The following is a 12,852-nucleotide window of genomic DNA, read 5'->3' as shown; positions in this document are numbered from 1 at the left end:
CCTTCCTGGGGGAAAATGACTTAATTAGAACTAAAGGAACTCAACACATTGAGTCTTAAATGTGGAAATTTGGACACCAACAGCAGGCTGATGGGAGAGATCCCTTTGGGGCAGAGGGCTTCTGAAAGCCCCAGAATCACAGCACAGAGGTCACTCCTGAGAGGGGTGGTGCCCCTGGATGTGGGTGGAAATTACTGACTCAAGTGGTCTCTTTCGTTTCAGCATGGAAGGATCCTGCATTATAGCAATCCATTCATCCTCTTCCTATTCCTGTTGGCTTTCTCCACTGCTACAATCATGCAGTGCTTCCTGCTCAGCACCTTCTTCTCCAGGGCCAGCCTGGCAGCAGCCTGTAGTGGTGTCATCTACTTCACCCTCTACCTGCCACACGTTCTCTGCTTTGCTTGGCAGGACCGAATGACGGCCGACCTGAAGCTGGCTGTGGTAAGGGACCCTGGGCTTACACCTAGAATGTGATGCATTCCATCTGAGGGGTATGTAGCAGTCTGAGAGGACCGGCTCACCCTTTGAGGGGATCCACTTTGTCTTTTGGCACAAAGGAACACAAGGTTTGAAGGCACAGGTACAAAAGAGGGAGCATTCCTCACCCTGAGCAACCTAAGAGTTCCTCCTCACCAAATCTGCTTGATTAGTCTGCCCTGGGAAGTAATTGAAAACCAGTTCAGCTCATGGGTCCCTTTGTGTATCCATAAGAGGAGGACAACTGGGCCCATTTCACTCAGGTTTTTTTTCCTAACATTTGAGAAGATTCATAAGGGAGGGAGCTTGCCCCCTAACTATTCTGTCCGGAAAGATGTTTCCGTAAATTAAAAGTTTTTGTTTGTCTCCAAAAGAGTTTGAATCGGAGCAGCTCTACAGTGTCTTTGTCATGTTCTACCAGTGCACTCAGAGAGGGGTGCCGAAATGAGCCAGTCAGGCCCTCTTGCCAAGAGAGGTCTCTGGAAATTGACTCTGGATTGCCTGAGAGACCTCTTCACAATGCCCAAACAACACTGTCTTTTTCTCTAATTGTTTTCAAATGATCTATTTACACCCTCTCATTAACCAGGCTAAATAGCTTCTAAGCCCTATAGGGTGAAAATTTCCTTGTCCTCCAGAATCTCCCTATCCGTACTTCTTTGTACAATGCAGTTGAGAAAGGACTACCACTGGCTTCTCATTGGGGAAAATCTAAGTCAAACTTGTTCTCACGACTCAAGCTTATTTGGCTCTAGTGTTGCCAGGGCATCTGCCTTTTATTTCTCATGTTAAATAAGAATTAATTGCTGTCATTTATGGCACCCAATGATCACAAAGGGCAAGAAATCCTTATGATTCAGCCTGTAGGCAGAGCTGGGCTATCTTGGTATACTGCATAGACAGTTGGTACTTTGAAGCCACAACTAGTTTCTTGTGTGTGGGTCTACCAGGAAGCTATAGTTCTGGAAGCTCTGTGGACCAGGGCTGGGCTGAGATTTTTTTTTAATGGTTTTTGTGAACATATAGCTAGAGAATCCCTTCCTTCTTCAGAGAGACACTCTGAACACCACCGTGGGTCCTTCAAACTAGAGATGGGTCACCTAGCAGAGCAAGTGGGAATAACTCATCCCTCTGCATGTGCTTATGTGCTTTCTGCCATGCCATGGACCACCTGTGGGGATGTGGCTGGGGAACTTCCTCTTCAGACTTCCTTCTGTATGCCACCTATTCAGTTACTTGGGCTCTCCAAGGAGAACCTAAGAAAATTATTGTCCCCGGTCTGGAGATGGGAAAAGGTGACAGTCAATGTAACCTGAGGGCTTTCTGGCTGACAGAGTTCAGGAGGTCATGAGACCATCCCCTGCCTAGCCCTCTAGCTTGCCCTAGAACACTGATGACTTTATGGACACTTCTAATGGGCTTCTCACAAAGCAGTTCAAGTAAGCTTCTTTGTTCTACCAAAAACTGTAAGATCTTAAGAAAGAGGTAGGAAGAAGGGGGGAAAGTTAGGAAGATAAACATGAAGACCTTTGGTCCTTTGCTGTGTTATGCTATGTGGTTTTGTCTTCTCCTGTACACTACTCTGTTCCATTGGACAGGTGAGAGGTGGCCCAGTGAGTATTGGGTGGGGGTCCCTGAGGCCTGAAAGGTATTCCCAGAATTATATTCCTGTAGGAAGCCTGCCTTACCCACTCCCTGGGGTGGTCTTACACCTGGATACAACATAGATCCTCTTTTGGCCCTCCTTCCTACCTTGTAGATTCTGTTGGGTTGGGTAAAAGACCCTCTGCTCATCTTTCATGCCCTTTTTGCCCCACTGCAGAGCCTGCTGTCTCCTGTGGCATTTGGGTTTGGTACTGAGTACCTGGCTCGCTTTGAAGAGCAAGGCCTGGGGCTACAGTGGAACAATATTGGGAATAGTCCCATGGAAGGGGATGAATTCAGTTTTCTGATGTCCATGAAGATGATGCTTATTGATGCTGTTCTGTATGGCTTGCTTGCCTGGTATCTTGACCAGGTGTTTCCAGGTAAGTGTCCCCCTCCACAGGGTAAAGGTAATTAGGTTCTTCAGATCCCCAGCCTCCCCTTTTCATCTAGTTTAAATCTTATTCCAGTATCCCATGCTTTTGGATTGGAAGAATTAATATTGCTAAAATGGCCATACTTCCCAAAGCAATATACAGATTTAATGTGATCCCTATCAAATTACCCATATTTTTCACAGAACTAGAACAAATAATCCTAAAATTTATATGGAACCATAAAAGACTCAGAATTGCCAAAGCAATCCTGAGGAAAAAGAACAAAGCTGGAAGCATAACCCTCCCAGACTTCAGACAATACCACAAAGCTACAGTAATCAAAACAGCATGGTACTGGTGCAAAAACAGACATATGGATCAATGGAACAGAATAGAGAGCCCAGAAATAAAACCACATACTTACAGCCAAGTAATCTTTGACAAAGGAGGCAAGAATATACAATGGAGAAAAGACAGTCTCTTCAGCAGGTAGTTTTGGGAAAGCTGTAGAGCCACATGTAAATCAGTGGAGTTAGAACACACTCTCACACTATACACAAAAATAAACTCAAAATGGCTTAAAGACTTAAATATAAGACATGATACCATAAAACTCCTAGAAAAGGATATAGGCAAAACATTCTCTGACATGATAAACCATAGCAATGTTTTCTTAGGTTAGTCTCCCAAGGCAAAAGAAATAAAAGCAAAAACAAACAAATGGGACCTAATCAAACTTATTAGCTGTTACACAGCAAAGGAAACCATAAACAAAACACAAAGACAACCTACAGACTGGGAGAAGATGTTTACAAACAATGCAACTGGCAAGGGATTAATTTCCAAACCATACAAACAGGTCATACAACTCAGTAACAAGAAACAACAACCCAATCAAAAAATGGACAGAAGACCTAAATAGACATTTATCCAAAGAAGACATACAGATGGCTAATAGGCACATGAAAATATGCTCAACATTGCTAATTATTAGAGAAATGAAAATCAAAACTGCAATGAGGTACCAGTGAGAATGGCCATCATTTAAACAGTCTATAAATAAAAATGCTGGAGAGGGTGTGGAGAAAAGAGAACCCTCCTACACTGTTGGTAGGAATGTAAATTTATGTAGCCACTATGGAAAACAGTATGGAGGTTCCTTAAAAAACTAAAAATAAAGTTGCCATATAATCCAGCAATCCCATTCCTGGGCATATATCTGGAGAAAAATATACTTTGAAAAGATACATGCACCCCAATATTCAGAGCGGCACTATTTACAGTAGCCAAGGCATGGAAGCAACCTACATTTCCATCAACAAATGAATGGATAAAGAAGATGTGGTACATATATACAGTGGAATAATACTCAGCCATAAAAAAGAAGAAAATAATGCCATTTGCAGTGACATGGATGGACCTAGAGATTGTCATACTGAGTGAAATAAGTCAGACAAAGACAGATATCATATGATATTGCTTATATGTGGAATCTTAAAAAAATGGTACAAATGAACTTATTTACAAAACAAAAATAGACTTACAGACATAGAAAACAAACTTTTGATACCAGAAGTGATAACAGGGTGGGGTGGGGAGAGATAAATTAGGAGTTTGAGGTTAACATATACACAATACTATGTGTAAAATGGATAAACAACAAAGACTTACTGTATAGCACAGGGAAGTATATTCAGTATCTTATAATAACCTATAATGGAAAAGAATCTAAAAAAGTATATATATATATATATATATGTGTGTGTGTGTGTGTATGTATGTATGTACACACACATATATAGCTGAATCACTTTGCTGTTCACCAGAAACTAACACAACATTCTATATCAACTATACTTCAGTTTTCAAAAAAATCTTATTCTAAGGTCTTTCAACTTGGACTCTCAGAACAAGCATTTGAAACTTAAGTCTAGGAACTAAAAATCCATCAGTGAATGCTGTTGGCTTGACTTTAGAAACAGATTCAGAATCTGATCCCTTGTCACCAACTCTATACAACCTTCCCAGTCCAAGCCTCCTTCTTCTGTCATCATCTCCTACTATGTTCAGAGAGATCCTTTCAGAATCTAGGTCAGATGGTGTCAACCCTCTGTTCAAATTCTTCAGAAGATGGCAGTGTAGGGAGATTCTGAACTCACCTCCCCTCATAGACAAGTGAGTCTACAGCTACATGTGGAACAATTTCCTCTTTAAAAAAAACCCTAAAGTCTAGCTGAGTGATGGCTACACGTCAGGCAAAGGAGAAGAAAAACACATCAAAGTGGGTAGGAGAGTCTAGGTCACAATCTCACCATAAGCCCCACTCTTGGCACAGTGACCCACAACCAGGAGGGATCTCAGAACCCAAAGCTTCTCCATGAGGAACAAAGTATTCAAACCCCACATCAGGCATCCCAACTTTTAAGATATGCACTTGAGATATGAGCCCCCAAAACATCTAATTTTGAAAACCAACAGGGCTCACATCCTGAGACCCACAAGATGGTAGCAATCTAAGGAATGCCACTTAAAGGGCGTATGTGCTCAGACTCACCTGTCCAGGGCCCAGCTTAGAGGCAGCTGATTGAATCCAGGCTTAAAGTGAAGGAGACTCAGCTATTTATTCTAAAGTGTTAGCCTGAGGGGCAGGCATCTAATTTAACACACACATCTGGTAGCCTGCTGGAACACTCTCTGTGGACAGAGACTGGAGGGCACCATCTCTGTGCTCTCCCTTTCCTTGCTCCAGAGCACCAGTGTCTCCTGGACAGAAGCCTTTACATGCCCTGTAAAGGCATGTAAATATCTTTTTGCAAAAAGATATCATGCCCTGATTTTTGTGGCTGCCTCTAAGGAGACACCTCTTCATCTCCTGGCTCTGAAAGCTTGTGTTCCTGGTCACTTGGGACTGTAATAATTGGTGTCACCCAGAAAGGAGCTCATACCCCTGTCTGGTGACCTGGTTTTTGTGACTGCTGCCAGGGGACACCTTTATATCTCCTGACTCTGGTGGCCAGTGGGGCTTGTGCTAGTGGATCTCACAGGACTGTAATCAATGAAGAAAGAGTTCTTAAACAGCTATCACCACCAGGGCACAGTAAGAGGCAACAGACTCAGGAGCTAAGTCTTTCTGTGAAGAAGGCCTATTAGCTAATCCTCATGATTGTGGCCTAAGGGATAGGTTTCTAATTAAACATGCATCTCGGAGTTAACTGTAACCCTTTCCAGTCCTCGGAGTGTGGGCACTATCTTTGTGCTCTCCCTTTGCCATGCTCCAGAGTGTCAGTGTCTCCTGGAAGGGATCTTTACATGCATGTGGCACCTGCTTTTTGCAGCTGACATCCAGAGGACATCCCTTGATTGCCTGACTCTGAGGCTGGAGTAGCTTGGGTTCTTGGGTTCCATGGACTGTGGCAATCAGAAGGATGGTTCTTGGCAAGCTACCACCCACAGGGCACTGCACAGACGGTGGACTGAGGAATACACACCAGTCTTTCTGTGAGGGGCTGCTTTGCTTGTCCTGGATCTTTGGACTGAGGGGAAGGCTTCAGGTTTGGCACATATTTAGTGGCCTACAGAGCTGCTCTCAAGGAACGTAGGCTGTGGACGCCATCTTGGCACTCTCACACTGCTCTACTCCAGCTCACCAGTATCTCCCAGAAAGGAGTTTATGCACTTGTCTGGAGCCTGGATTTTTGTGATTGCCACCCAGGGGACACCTCCAGATCATCTGGCTCTGGTGACCAGTGAGACTTAAGTTTGTGGCCCCTTAGGACTGTATACATTTGAATACTTATAAAAGCTGCTGCCCAAGGGTCTGGCTTCCAGTCACCTGGCATCTAGGTGCTGCTGTCCTCCCCTTTGAGACACTGACAGGTCTTAGTACATCCTCAACTACCAGGAGCTATTAAAAATATAATAGGTTGCTTGGACAAACACAGAGGTTTGAGGGACAACTAGAGCTGGGGTAGGGCTGAACAAAAAGTTTCATCTCCTACATCAAGCCACTTCTTCAAGACAGGGAGAAATGATTGTTTCATTTACTGTATAGAAGCCAACACAGAGAGTCAAGCAAAATGAAGAAACAGAGGGATATGTTACAAATGAAAGAACAAGATAAAACTTAAGAAAAAAAACTTAATGAAATGGAGATAAATAATTTACGTGATGGAAGTTCAAAGTAATGGTCATAAAGCTGCTCACCCAAACTGAGGAGGAATAGATGGACAAGGCAAGAACTTCAACAAAGAGATGGAAAATATAAGAAGGTACCAAATAGAAGTCACAGAGCTGAAGAATGCAATAACTAACTGAAAAATACTCTAGAGGGGCTCAACAAAAGACCAGATGAAGCAGAAGAAAGGCTAAGTCAACTGAAAGACAAGGCAATGGAACTCACTCAATTGGAGTATCAAAAAGAAAAAAGAATTTTAAAAATGTGAAGATAGCTTAAAGGACTTACAGGATAATATCAAACAGACCAACACTTACATTATAGGCCTCCCAGAAGGAGAAGAGAGAAAGGGACAGAAATCTTATTTGAAGAAATAATGGCTGAAAACTTCCCTAACTTAGGGAAGAAATAGTCATTCAGATCCAGGAAGCCCAGAGAGTTCCAAAACAGCTGAACCCAAAGAGACCCACACCAAGACACTTTATAATTAAAATGTCAAAGGCTAAAGACAAGGAGAGAATATTAAAAGGAGCAAGAGAAAATCAACTTGTCATGTACAAGGGAGCCCCTGTAAGACCATCAGCAGATTTTTCAGCACAAACTTTGCAGGCTAGAAGGGAGTAGCACAATATATTCAAAGTGCTATAAGAAAAACAACAAAACAAAAAAACTTCCAGCCAAAAGTCCTCTCTGGCAAAGTTACTATTCAGACTTGAAGGAGAGAGAAAGCATTTTCCACAAGCAAAAGCTAAAGGAGTTCATCATCACTAAACTGGCCTTATAAGAAATGTTAAAGGGACTCCTTTAAGCTGAAAAGGAGGGGTGCTAATTAGTAACATGTGAAAGAATAAATATCACTGGAAAAGTAAATATATAGTAAAGGTAGTAGATTAACTACTTATAAAACTAGTAGGAAGGTTAAAAGACAAAAGTAGTAAAAATAACTGATTACAATAATTTGTTAAGGGATACACAGAGGAAAAGATGTAAAATGTGACATCAAAAACATAAAATGTGGAGGGGAGGGTAAAAATGTTGAGCTTTAGAATGGGATCAACTTAAGTTGTTATCAACTTAAACTGTTACAGGTATATAAGTTTCTATATGTAAGCTTCATGGTAACTACAAAATCTATAATGAGTACATAAAAGAGAAAGAGAAATGAATCTAACTAAGCATACCACTGAAGAAAGTTCTCAAACCACAAAGAGAATAAAAGAAGAAGAAAGGAACAGAGAGGAGATACAAAAACAGCAAAAACAATTAACAGAATGGCAATAAGCACATTCCTATTGATAATTACTTTAAATGTAAATGACTAAATTCTTCAATCAAAAGACATAGAGTAACTGAATGGATAAAGAAAAACAACAACAAGACCCATTTATATGCTGCCTACAACAGACACAATTTAGATATAAAGACAAACAAAGACTGAAAATGAAGGGATGGGAAAAAATATTCCTTGGAAATGGAAACCCAAAGTTGCTATTCTTATATCAGACAAATAGACTTCAAAACAAAGACTGTAATAGGAGATGAAGGAAGGCATTACATCATGATAAAGGGGTCAATCCAACAAGAGTATGTAACATTTGTAAATATTTATGCACCCAACATAGAAGCACTAAATATGTAAAGCAAGTATTAACAGACCTAAAAGGAGGAATAGACAGAAGTATAATAGTAGTGGATTTTAATATCCCACTTACACCAATGGATAGACCATCCAGATGGAAAATCAATAAAGAAACATTGGCCTTAAACAACATGTTAGACCAGATGGACTTAACAGATACTTACAGAACATTCCATCTAAAAGCAACAGAATAAACATTTTTCTGAAGAGTACATGGAACATTTCTGACATAGGTCATATGTTAGGCCACAAAACAAGTCTTAAGTTTAAGAGGGTTTAAATCATATTAAGCAGCTTTTCTGATCACAATGGTATGAAACTAGAAATTAATTATACAAAGAAAACTGGAAAATTAACAAACATATGAAGATTAAACAACATGCTAGAATAACCAATGGGTCAAAGAAGAAATCAGATTAATAAAAAAAAATACCTTGTGACAAATAAAAAATGGAAATGTTACATACCAAAATTTATGGAATGCAGCAAAAGCAGTTCTAAGAGGGACGTTCATAGCAATAAATGCCTACCTCAAGAAACAAGAAAAGTCTCAAATAGACAACCTAACTTTACACCTTAAGAAGCTAGAAAAAGAAGAAAAATAGAAACCCAAAGTAGAAGGAAGGAAACAACAAAGATTAGAGCAGAAATAAATGAAATGACTAAAAAGACAACAGGAAAGAGCTGGTTCTTTGAAAGGATAAAATTGACAAAACTTTAGTTAGACATACCAAGAAAAAAAAGAAAGAAGACTCTTCCAGACACAATTTGCGAGGCCAATGTTACCCTGACAGCAAAACCAAACACCACAAGAGAAGAAAACTACAGGCCAGTATCCCTGATGAACACAGATGGAAAAATCCTCAATAAACATTAGAAAATCAGATTCAATAACACATTAAAAGGATCATAACGCATGATCAAGTGGCATTTAATCCAGGGATACAAGAATGGTTCAGTGTCCACATATCAATCAATGTGATAGACCACATTAACAAAACAAAACATAAAAATCATATGATCATCTCATTAGATGCAGAAAAAGCACTTGACAAAATTCAGCATCCATTTATGATAAAATCTGTCAGCAAAGTGGGTACATAGAGGACATATCTCAACATAATAAAGGCCATGTATGACAGCCCCACAGCTAACATCATACTCAACAGTGAAAAGCTGAAAGCTTTTCCCCTAAGATCAAGGATGCCCACTCGCCACTTCTATTCAGCATAGTATTGGAAGTCCTAGCCACAGCAATCAGACAAAAGAAGAATAAAAGGCATCCAAATTGGGAAGGAAGTACAACTGTAACATTTGCAGATGACATTATTTTATATATAGAAAACCCTAAAGACTCCATCAAAAAAACTGTTAGAACTCATTTAAAAATTCAGTAAAATTGCAGAATACAAATTCCACGCACAAAAATTCTCTCGCATTTCTTCACACTAATAAATGACCTATTATGAATAACAAAAGGCACTCCTATTACGCAGGAAACTCCAATGGTTTTAGGAGCTCTGTGTCAGGAAATGAGGGCAAAGACCAGGTATTATTTTGTATTCTACCACACACCTCAACATATCTTGTTTTGACCTTGGGCAGGTGCTTCAAACTCAGTGTGCCTTAATTTCCTTTTTGACAAGAATAGTAATGCTACCTATCCCCTTGTGTTGTTTTGAAGATTAAATTATTTAGCACATAGAAAGCACTTACAGTTATGTCTGACACAGAAGAGCATTCAACAAATGTTAGTGATTATCATCATTATTATTATTATCTGGTAACTGTTGAAAAGGGGTATGCTTGGGACTTCACTGGTGGCACAGTGGTTAAGAATCCGCCTGCCAAAGCAAGGGACACGGGTTTGATCCCTGGTCCGGGAATATCCCATATGCCGCGGAGCAACTAAGCCCATGCGCCACAACTACTGAGCCTGCGCTCTAGAGCCCATGCTCTGCAGCAAGAGAAGCCACTGCAATGAGAAGCTTGCGCACCGCAACAAAGAGTAGCCCCTGCTCACGGCAACTAGAGAAAGCCCGCACGCAGCAACAAGACCCAACACAGCCAAAGATAAATAAATAAATAAATTTATATTTTAAAAAAATAACAATAAAATAGAATAAGAATATGTGAAAAAAAGGGGGTATGCTTAGATTCTTTTTTTCTTAAAAAACTAATGTCAGCCAAGATCATCAGTCTTAGTGTTGCCAGTTTCACCCCCAAAACATGACCTTTTGAATTAAAACATTAGAAGAAGTAGTCTTGGAGGAAGCATGTGGATAGCCACGCAATGCTTATGAGCTATAAATATCTACAGTTACAATCTGAGGTTCGGGTAGATAAATTCTAGATCTTATACAACTGTGGTAAGGTGGAACTACTTAGGCTTTTTCTCTTTATTTGCCTATCTATTTTTAGGGGACTATGGAACCCCACTTCCTTGGTACTTCCTTCTACAAGAGTCTTATTGGCAAGGTGGTGAAGGTAAGTTATTTTTAATTTTTTAATTAAAAAAAGAAAAACAAATGTTTGAAATTAGCTCCTTTGGCTCTGCATGGAATGTGTGTGCATTGTAGAGGTGGCTCTTACGTGAAGTGTGAGATTCCTGATTAGTTAGCTGTCTGCTGAGGGCTCTGCTCCTTGGTGTAGCATCACAGCCTCTGGGAGCCCATATTTTGTGAGTCACTGGGCCAGGGTGATGGCTGAGCATTGATAAACCCTTGAGTCCTGGTCGTGCCCAGTAGATTAAAGCACACTCTTAAAAGAAGGCCAAACCACTTCAGGGTGCAAATAAGTTTTGCAACTTCTCAGTTCAAAGCAAACAGATCCAGAAAATCATAGAGGAATCTTTACATTCATCTTCTGCTGCCTCCCCTCATCTGCTTTTTCATTCCTCTCTACCTTTTCAAATATAAATGAATTTATTTTCCCAAAGGAAGGGCCCATTTCCCAAAGGAGGCCGGGGCAGAGCTGTGATCTTCAAGGCAAATAAATACTCCCAGATTCTCTTAGTATTGGTCTTTCCTCTGGTTGGGAAAGAGGGTTAAAAGGACATTTGCCTGGAATGCATCCTAGATAAAATTTACCTTTCCTCCTGAATAGGATAGGAGGCCAAAGGAGAGTTCTAGAATTGGGGGGAAACCACAGACTCTTGTGAGGTATGAGGAGGCAGAGAAATTCCAGAGCTGAGAGCTGGGGACTCCCCTGGAGCTAGGAGTTTCTGGAAGCAAAGGAAATGCTTTCCAATCTGTTTGTTCCTCACCTACCTGCTCTTTACTTTGTACTGTTGGGCCTGGGCCAGGATTTATCCTTTAAGCACTAAGATGGATGTTTGTTTTCTCTAGGCGATTAGCCTAGGACCTTTAAAAGTTTTGGGGGAGGGGGTGGGGTTGCCTTTTTTTTAATGGTGCGAACAAACAGCACTCCAGCAGCTCAATTTGTTTGTTTTTTCCATTATGTTGGCTTGTCTGTCTTTCTTGTCTATCTATAAACTTTTAAATTTCCACTGTAATAAAATTATAACCCATCATAAATGGGAATTTTCAACACAGAAGTCTGTTCCTGGAATGTTTCTAATTTCAATCAATATCAGGACTTGTGGGCATTTTTTCCCCTCTATAATCTCAGCAGATATGCTACCTCTAAAAAAAAAAAAGAAAAGAGAAATCTTAAGACAAATGTGCTCCTTCAAAAATGAGTCATGTTTTTGCCAACAGAAACCAAATGTTTTTCACCTGTCTCACAGGCTAGACTGAAGTAGATTCCTAAATTTCTCTAAAATTAGAAAAGAGGTGAGTTTTTCCACCGAAACCCCTCCTTTCACAGATGAAGACATGGAACCCAAGAGATATCCAGTGTCACCCAGTTCCCATTGTTCACTTGGGACAAAATCTGGAACTGGGACATACATTTCCTGGCAAGGACCTCGCTCCAGTGACTAGAAGAATATCTCCCCCTGCTATTTTATTATTACACATTAGTGCAGTATGATAGCTAGTAAAGCGATCAAAGGAACTGTGGGCAGTAGATTTAAAGTCCTTCAGAAAACAGAAGTACTGGAGGGGGCGGGTCCCTGACCACCAGGCCCATTACTTGCTACTCCACCACAGAGCCTGCAAATCTACAGGCAGCGGTGTGGACAGAGAGGCCCTGGTGGGCTGCAGCATTGAAAAATCCACCCTGCTCATGTATGTGCACTTGAGGCCAGAGCCTTTAGATGCTTGGCGACAATGGTTTCCTCCTGCCCCTGCTTTCTTCTCTGGCTGGCTTGCTTTTCTGCTTCTCTTCCGCTTTCAGGATGTCCTGATATCCTTTTAAACCAAATGCCAAGTTTACAAAAAGTGCCTCTTTGGGGGTGTGGGGGGAGGTAGGTGTATGTGTGAGTGTGAGAACGTTTGTGTGTTTACACCGCAATTCACGATTTGTGCAAGCCTGTATGTCAACCAGACTCAACTCTGGTATTAAATCTCTAAATACATGAATGCCCATAAAAGTAGATTCCTCAGGTAAACGATGTCTCGGTCTAGCTGCCCATC

At 40.8% G+C, this 12,852-nt stretch overlaps 1 protein-coding gene across 1 annotated transcript in view; it reads left to right on the top strand.

Moving 5' to 3' along the window:
- The window catches only part of ABCA4 (ATP binding cassette subfamily A member 4), a 111,360-nt gene that overhangs the window by 43,790 nt on the left and 54,718 nt on the right, over positions 1 to 12,852 (top strand). The window contains exons 10-12 of the mRNA XM_032652012.1: positions 223 to 444; positions 2,303 to 2,507; positions 10,736 to 10,801. Coding sequence (XP_032507903.1) covers positions 223 to 444; positions 2,303 to 2,507; positions 10,736 to 10,801 — 493 coding nt within the window. The remainder of the gene's footprint in view (positions 1 to 222; positions 445 to 2,302; positions 2,508 to 10,735; positions 10,802 to 12,852) is intronic.

Source organism: Phocoena sinus, chromosome 1 (assembly GCF_008692025.1).
Source record: "Phocoena sinus isolate mPhoSin1 chromosome 1, mPhoSin1.pri, whole genome shotgun sequence".
In the NCBI taxonomy this organism is placed as follows: domain Eukaryota; kingdom Metazoa; phylum Chordata; class Mammalia; order Artiodactyla; family Phocoenidae; genus Phocoena; species Phocoena sinus.
Note: the sequence above shows the minus strand (reverse complement) of the source record. Positions and strands in the feature narration are given on the sequence as shown.